This window comes from Austrofundulus limnaeus, unplaced genomic scaffold, assembly GCF_001266775.1.
Source record: "Austrofundulus limnaeus strain Quisiro unplaced genomic scaffold, Austrofundulus_limnaeus-1.0 Scaffold14, whole genome shotgun sequence".
In the NCBI taxonomy this organism is placed as follows: Eukaryota; Metazoa; Chordata; class Actinopteri; order Cyprinodontiformes; family Rivulidae; genus Austrofundulus; species Austrofundulus limnaeus.
Genome location: NW_013952416.1, coordinates 2,231,934 through 2,240,368, shown reverse-complemented (window position 1 = coordinate 2,240,368; position 8,435 = coordinate 2,231,934). Strand labels below are relative to the sequence as shown.

Here is an 8,435-nt window from a genome sequence, read left to right as displayed (position 1 = left end):
TGTTAGATGTTTAGTTTATTTAAATTGTCCATAACTAAATATAATAACAGCTACTGGTTGATATTAAGCAGTAAAAATTATAATTAGCACATGAAATTAAGCTGAATCATTTGTCATTGAAAAACCTACAAGGCTGTTTTTATATCTTGTATTAAACTCATATAAAATCTGTAAATCTGAAACGTGAATAAAAGTCCATTTTAYGCATTTCTCCTATTTCTTTGGTGCTCTCATCTCGCCTCGCCTCCTCTCATCTCGTTTCCTTTTTTGGAAAGAAGCAAAGAGTTCTTGCGTCATCAGCCTGCACCCACCTACCTATATTTCACTCAAGGATCCCATAGAGGGTGGGATTAGTGCAGTCTCACAATCCAAACCTTTGATATTACAGCAGAGTTCAAAGCCGCTCAGCTGCTTTGTAATCCCATAAATCAGGACCAACATGTAATGATATTAATGGTTTCACATCCTCAGTGTGATTCACAAACGGGAGTTCTACTCTGCTCTTCTAACACATCCTCCACATGGGCGTCTCTGAGCCTGTGAGCAGCCCAGAACTTGTTCCAGGGGTTGCAGATGTGTGATTAATTTTCTCAAAAGCCTTTTGATTGCATTTATATTGCACTAAAGCAGCTAAATAAATGGAGAAACAGAAACCCAAGGAATGTGAGACCAGAGAGGTTTTTATGGCTGCCTGCCTCTATTTGTATCTAAAAAAAAATCAAACGTTCTTTGATACTTTGTGGCTTTTGTGCATCACAGTCAATGCCTTTTTCAAATAAATAATTTTGGAAAGTATTACACTGTGAGGCAGGGCATGGTTGTTACATCTAAAATTACTTTTTTGTTAAATATGGACAAAGGAAAGCATACAAATACTTCTTAGAGAAAAGAATGCAAAAATATTAACTTATCAGCTCAGTTTTAAGCTTGACGGTGGATAGAGTTACTGTACTGCAATACTGTGTTATTGCCTGTTTAAACAAAATAAATAACTCAATAATTGTACTGTTTTCTGATGGTAGAACTTCTTATGTAATTGTAACTCAGTCCAGATGTTATTAATTTTAGTTTTATTTAAATGTATCAGCGAAGAGTTTAAGCCCAATCAGGTCACTCTTCCATCAAAAGACTAACATGATGAGGCAGACAGCCATGCAGGACTGCACTYGCAGCAAAATGAGAATCACTAATTATGATAACATGCATGTCTTTTTAAAAATCAAGGCACAGAGACCAAAGAACTTGAAGCAGAATGGAACAGGATGACAGACAGCTGCACAGAACTGTCTTTCTGCAGTTTCCAGTTCCTGCATTGCTGAGAATGGCTTTGTTAACGTCTCATTTTAATGTTTTAAGCAAAGCATTTACTTTTTTCAAACAAGTGAACAGCCTCAGTGACAAATGAGAGAACGCCTTCCACTAACACAGGCTGCCATATTTGAYTGACAACCCAGGAAGAAATGTCATTTCACTGGTTGTAAAGTGACATTCAGCCAAATGCAGCTGAACCTTTAACATTCCTCCATATTTTCATCTGCTGAATCCAAGCTTTATTTATTGTGTGACCACAATGTGCTCTAAAGCAGTGGTTCCCAAAGTTGGGGTCGGGACCCACAGTKGGGTCCCGAAACATCAAGGTGGGGTCCTGAAAAGATTTTCTGAATTAATTACACAAAAAATTACAACTGTCAATAATTTTAGCCTTTTTTGTTACAAAAAAATAAAGTTAGTGTACTTAAAATGGACAAAAATAGCATAATAAAAATTGTTACTATGCTCTTGTTTATTTGATGTGAAAACAATGTTCATCAACCAACAACAGCTGGGGTCTCARGTCTCTGCTGCTGGTATTTTGTGGGTCAAAAGCTGAAAAGTTTGGGAACCACTGSTCTAAAGGCCCAAGCACCAGTCAATAAAGTGTTTTATTGTTGTTGTGCAGGAGTGACACAACCTGAATGCAGACCTTTTGAATCAACCTTTTTGTTTTTGTAATAAAGATTTTGTCATTCTTACATATGGGATTAATTCATGTGTTAAAAATCATGGATTCTAATAAAACATCATGTATGAGTGGAAAGTTTTGTCTCTAAATTGACACGAACAAGCTGCCACTTTAGAATTTTGTCTTAGTGAGGAAAAAAAAGAAGAAAAAAGATCTTGTTCCTGCCTCCTTTACCAGAACATCTTTGTACACCCCAGTTGTTATCTCTAAATTGTCATGCTGGGTCTCACATTCCTGCCTGTCCTCAGCCCCCCGGCCCGCCTGCCACTCCAACAGACCCACTCAGCCTCCAGCTTGATGTGTTGCCACGACAACAGGTCAAATAGCCACCCATCTTGAGCAGCGCGCAGGGCTCGCTGGGGCTTCTTCCTGAAAGTTGTTTTCCTCTGACAGCCTCTATCTTTGTATCTCCTCCTGTAAGTGGATTTGTGTACGGGCTTTATGTAACAGATGACAGGAGTTACTGCAGCTTCACAGTCATGTGAGGTGGACTTTCTTATATCTGAGTGAGTCTATACATTTTTTTCAAATTGTGTGGGTTTGCTGAAATAGTTTCTTGTTTTTAATAATAAAGGACAAAAAAGGGGAAAACTATATTTTTTAGTGAATTGTTTTTGCCTTCATGTCACCTGGAAATCTGAATAAGAAGTGAAAAGTGAGATTTATAAGAAAACCAAATAAGCTTTCAATTGGTTTTATTCTACATTATTCTACAAGAATAACCTGAGATTCAACCTATGCTGCATATGAGACACCTGGCAGAGCAAATAATGCACTTTTCCTGCTGTGTTGGCTAAAAAAAAAGCATAAAAAATCCCACTCAGTCCTGATGACCTGACCTCTATGAAGACATGAGACAGCTTAATTTTAGGCCTGCTGTTTTCCTCGACTCCATCTCCTCCTTTCGTGAACAAAAACTCCACTCCAGAGTTCTTAATGACACGCTGATTGCTTTTTATTGTTTCAGTGCTACAAAGCTCGTGGCGTGGGATGGACACCCCGCGTGCCTCATGATAGAAATGCATGGAATCAGCACAGGACACGTCTGGCGTGGCAATACAACTATGGTTGTTTGTGTGTGTGTGTGTCGCATGTGTCACTACAACACGGAAGAAACATGAGCTTGTACATTAGGAACAAAGATTTCTGCCCTTTTTTGTTTTATTATGATTATTTTTTACACAATAATCTCACACACCTAAAATAATCTGTCCCTGAATGAAAGTCTGTGAGGTTTTTTTCCTGCTCTGTACAGCTTTTGTGACCATTGTCCCCTTTTTTATTTGATTTGTTGTTGTTKTTWACCTGCACCACGTTTGTAAGTATTTATTATGAGATTATGCTCTGTGGAATTTGCACTTTATGATCTTCTTGAAAGCACTTTGGAAGTCTTTGTTGAAGTAGGCATATATGATGGGGTTCAGGAGGGAGTTGGAGTAGCCCAGCCAGTTTATAACGGCGCCCAGCCAGTCGGGCATGTAGCAGCTGTCTGCGCAGAAAGGCAACACCAGCGCCACGATGAAAAACGGCAGCCAGCAGACGATGAACGTGCCCATGATGATACCGAGCGTTTTCACCGTTTTGCGCTCGCGGGACAGCGCGAGCTTCCTTTTTGCTCCCGAGTTCCTCTCGTTCATGCTCTCGTAGCCCTGCGAGGACGACTGCGGGGTGTTGGGCAAGGGCAGGTGCGTCTTGGAGTTGCTGAGAACTTCTATGATCTCCAGCGACTCGCCCTCGTCTCCGTGCTTCACCGCGCCGTTTACGCACGGGGAGCTGGTTTTGGACTCGTCGCAGCGCTTCCAGCCCTTTCCGCCGAGCTCCCCGTTCCGTTTCTTGTGGAAGATGGCGGGCGATATGGTCAAGCACTTGTCCGAAACTTTTGCCTTCTCGGTTTTCTTCACCGTCTTGCGAATCCGAAACCGAGCGGCCTTGAATATCCGCCCGTACAGCACCAGCATCAGGATGAGCGGGATGTAAAACGCTCCAAACGTGGAGTAGATCGTGTAGCCCGGGTCCTGGCTGATCATGCACGCGTCCGGATTCGCCCTGTCCTCTGCGCTTCTCCACCCTAACATAGGCGGGATGGAGATGGAGAAACCAATGAGCCAAGTTGCGGAAATCAAGAGCGCAGCTCGCTTTGGTGTCCGTTTATTTACATAGTCAATGGGGTCAGTTATTGCCCAGTACCTGTCCAAGGCAATTGCGCACAGATGCAGGATGGATGATGTACAACACAGTACATCCAAAGAGATGAACAAGTCACAGATCCCCTGCCCCAGAGTCCATTTGTTTAAAACCTGGTAGAGCGCCGCCATGGGCAGCACCAGCACCGATACCATCAAGTCTGTCACGGCCAGGGATCCGATCAGGTAGTTGGCGACATTCTGGAGAGATCTCTCCAGGGCGATGGCTGCCACGACGCACGCATTGCCAAATATGGAGCAGAGGATGAGGGCCCCCAGGAGCAGAGAGGTGATGATCTGGTAAGCCAGCACCAGATCTGGCAGGAACCCAGACGCCGTCAAATTCTCACCCCCGATCCAGTCGGCGACCACGTCCATCCCTTCAGGGTAACCGCTGGTCGCGTTGCTGTCATTGCTCCTTGTTATAAAATCCATAATGCCGCCGCACACTGTCAGTGAAACTTTCCTGAAGCAGCGTGGGGGGTGGGGGATAAAGTGAGCAGAAAGTCAGCCAGCCGCTCAGACTGCCGCCGCCGGTGCGTTTTAGGTGTCCATCGTGGTTACCGCGTTCGTGTTGTCGCTCTCAGGACGCATGACGCAGTGTTTGCGAGCGTGCACGCTAAAGGCTGCGCATGTGTGTGTGTGCGCCCGCGCCCATGTGTGTGTGTGTAGCAGCCCATGAGTGTGGACACCGGTGGGCTCATTTGCACTGCGAAACATCTGAGCTCGGTGATGCCGTGAATTCATTTATACCAACAGCTTTGGGTACGTCAGACCGGGAGGGGGGTCACCCTGGAGTTTTGTGCTGGCGCGCTCCGTGTTGCTCCGCTTTTCACTGCAAGCAGCCGAAGAGGGGGGATTATTTCCTTTCGCTCTTCTTTATTTGACAATTCGGACCCTTTATTGTTATTATTATTATTATTATTATTATTATTATTATTATTATTATTATTATTATTATTATTATTATTATTATTATTATTAGCAATGCAACTTGGTGTTGGGAAAAGTTCACAGTGAACATTTTTTCTCTATTTACTATTTAGCTTGTTGATTTAAAAAAAGATAGATTAAACGTGTCTAATTTAGATAATCGGAAAGCCTTTAGAGTGTTGACAGGAGCTGATGTGTGTTTGTAGTGGTTTGAACAGCCAGAGCGCACAGAACGAGATGTGATTCAGGACCAGGGGCAGCTCCTCTGCAGGTCAAGAAGGATTACTGCTGCCATCTGCTGTCCACAGGGTGTATTGCAACAAATGAAGGTTTTATTTTTCGTTCAGGTGGAAAAGATAAGAAATGAGAAAAAAAAGTTTATGTAAGGGTAGAGAACAAACGTTAAAAGCTTTTTTGAAATGTATTATTTTTTTTCTATTGTTTTTTTTTTTTTGAAAATTTATGCAGTTGATGATCAAGTGGTAAAAAGCCACTGAAAAAAAATACATTTTCTTAAAATTTAAGCACACAAAGAGGCAGTGTACCAAAACTAAAATCACACATTTCAGTTATATCTGATAAATTCTATATTGGTTACATTGTTTATTTATTTTGGTTCATAGAGAAAAAGCTGACACGGTGGTATTGGACATTGTGCAGAAAACGTGTTTCTGGCTTTTTCATCTCATTTTTTGTGAATTCAGGGTTGAGTTTTCTATCACTACACAATAGTGAGACCACATGAACCGAGCACCTATTGTAAAGGGGCTCATCATGGGGGGGATTTTGTTTTTGTTAACAGAGTGGAAGGCCCCAGGGGGCTCAGAGAGGGGCAGGACAGGTCAGACCAAAGAGCTGCTCTTCTCATCTCCTGGGAACTGGAACGCTCCATCCGACTCTTAAAAACAGTTTGAGTTTGCACATCCAGAAGAAGTGGGACTCTGAAAGAAGACTGCGGGATGGTCGGGAGGGGTAAGACCAGTTTAGCTGGTTAAAGTTGCATCAAATGAGGTCTGCTTGAGGCTTTAAAGCACCATCATGAGATCCCATGTGGGAGCATCGGCTGTAAGCGGCTCAAGCAGAACCGAAGGTGGTGGGAACGAGAACGCCGCTGAAGGAGACTGGAGCGATGAGACTAATCGTCTATGCACGAAGGCGGTGAGACCTCTGTTGAGGAGCGAGGATGTGGCAGGAGAGAGAAGGCTGGTGAGACCTGCCCTGCTCAGAAGAAAAGCTCTGAGACAGACCTGCTCCGAGGACAACAGAGGAAGGTGGAGGGAAGGAAACCCAGAAAGTGATGAAGAGAGGCCCAGACCTGAACATTCTGGCAGCAAGGAAAGAGGAAAACAGAAGAAGACAGAAACAGCTGAGTCACAGGAAGGAGGCAGTGGCCTTTTATTTGTTTCTGACATCCATCAACCCAGCATTTTAGAAGTTCAAGAACTATCAAAAGACTCACAGAGACAACACATGTGTCCCAGACCCCAGGGCTTTGGCTTCATCCAGACTATAACCTCCCATTTAAACTCCCAGCCCACTCAGCTAGCTCTCTCAACACAGTGGGTTTCCTCGAGGCCAGTGACAGGCGACTCAAACCACCATTCACTTAACTCATCCAGAAACCCAGATCCATTCTGGGTGGAGGTCAGGACGGGGGCAGCATCCGGACAATCATCACAAAACAATCGAAGTCAGACCCTCGTCTCAGAGTGGGAAGATGAGGGGGACGGGGAGGAGGACAATGCTGAGGGTGATGAGGAGGAAGGCAGCGGGCTGGTAGAAGTGACGGGTCAGTCCTTGACCTCAGCGGAGGTGCTGCCTTGTGTCCCCGTCGTGGAGAGGAGGACGAAACAGGAGAGGAGCAGGATTAGAAGTCTTAGACGGAGGCAGAGGAGGAGAGACAGATGGAGACAAAGTCAGCAGCAGGGAAGCAGACAGGTGAACATGCTGCGGTTCTATTTCCAAGTGTCTTTGTTGTGTTTTTATGTAATGTGGATCAAAAAATCAAATCATTATATTTTTCTTTAATTCCACAAATAACATTACACTGATACTAAACAAATCATTAATGCATTAAGAAGCTGAAACGCTAAAACTGGAAGAGAAAGAGAAAACTGTATTTCTCAGTAGGGACGTATCAGAGGGGTTTTTGTCATTTTTGTAGAGTATGACAAAACCAATATGTCATTCTGAGATTTTAATCTTTAAATTGCTTCACTAACCCAGCTGAAGGTCTGTTTATAAAAGAAGAAAGCCAAAACCAAAGTATAAACTGACAGATGTGACAGAATTAGATTAGATTAGGATTAGATTAGGCCTTTTTTGTCATYGTACAGAGCACAATGAAATTACAGTTGAGAACACCCGTTCAGAAAAAGACTGAACATAACAAACATGGGAGAACAGGTGCTCTGGGTCATGCAGCCACAAACCCAGAAGAAATGATTGTTTTTCTGCATCTAGTTTTCTGTGTTTATTTATTTCCCTCGCTTAATGTGGCAGAAAGGTGTATGTTTATGTGTGTTCGTTTCATCCAGACTCCAACACTTGACAGCCATATCAGCACCTAGCTCATTTCAATAGCCATTGTGTGTGTGGTTTAAAGTGGGGTTACATCTGAATTAGCTGCATGATGAGGCTTGGGCAGAGAGCCCTTCACAGGCGACCAGACAAAAGAGCTGTTTCAGTTCTGATTGGTCGCCGCTGAGCTGCAGTCACGTTGGCAGACTAAAAATGATTCTGACTGCAGGCGTACAGAAAGCTGAGGAGCAGGAGTTGGTTTGAAACTTTCAAGATGTCAGCGTCTTGATTTGAGGGCTTCTGCTAGTAATTTGGCTTCATTTTAGGTATTTCTGTTTTTCTTTTTTACCTTTTACTGTGCCAGAATCCATCAAAGGTGTAATTACCTAATATTAATCTCACAATCTTTTTTTTCTTCAGAAAACAACTCTATTTTATTTCTTTCCTTAGTCAGTTTTAGCTCCTCGTGYTGCAGTTTGTGGGTTGGTACATTGGGTGTTATTGCCCAACATCATAGATGATTATTTTATCCTGTGTGACAGGAAGGCAATTCTTTTCAGCTTATTCGAATATTCAGCGGGTAAAATAAGTATTGAACACGTCGCCATTTTTCTCAGTAAATATATTACTAGAGGTGCTAATGACATGAAATTTCCACCAGATGTCGGTAACAACCCAAGTGATCCATACGTACAAAGAAATCAAACATAAATGTCCAGAAATGGAGTTATTTGTAATAATGTGGAATGGCACAGGGAAAAAGTATTGAACGCATGAAGAAAGGGAGGTGTAAAAAG

General features: G+C 43.0%; 2 protein-coding genes across 3 annotated transcripts in view; one reads left to right on the top strand and one right to left on the bottom strand.

Moving 5' to 3' along the window:
* Positions 1-2,637: 2,637 nt before the first annotated feature.
* htr1aa (5-hydroxytryptamine (serotonin) receptor 1A a) lies at positions 2,638-5,076 on the bottom strand. The gene has a single exon (XM_014002677.1). It carries the CDS (start codon positions 4,618-4,620, stop codon positions 3,340-3,342), a length of 1,281 nt encoding a protein of 426 aa, XP_013858131.1. The 5' UTR covers positions 4,621-5,076; the 3' UTR covers positions 2,638-3,339.
* An 844-nt stretch (positions 5,077-5,920) lies between these two features.
* rnf180a (ring finger protein 180a) overlaps positions 5,921-8,435 on the top strand; it is a 7,407-nt gene continuing 4,892 nt past the window's right edge. Inside the window, exon 1 of one of the 2 annotated variants that reach the window (XM_014002675.1) lies at positions 5,921-7,056. In XM_014002675.1, coding sequence (XP_013858129.1) covers positions 6,157-7,056 — 900 coding nt within the window. In that variant the 5' untranslated portion in view covers positions 5,921-6,156. The remainder of the gene's footprint in view (positions 7,057-8,435) is intronic. The other variant, XM_014002676.1, reaches the window with a different exon arrangement.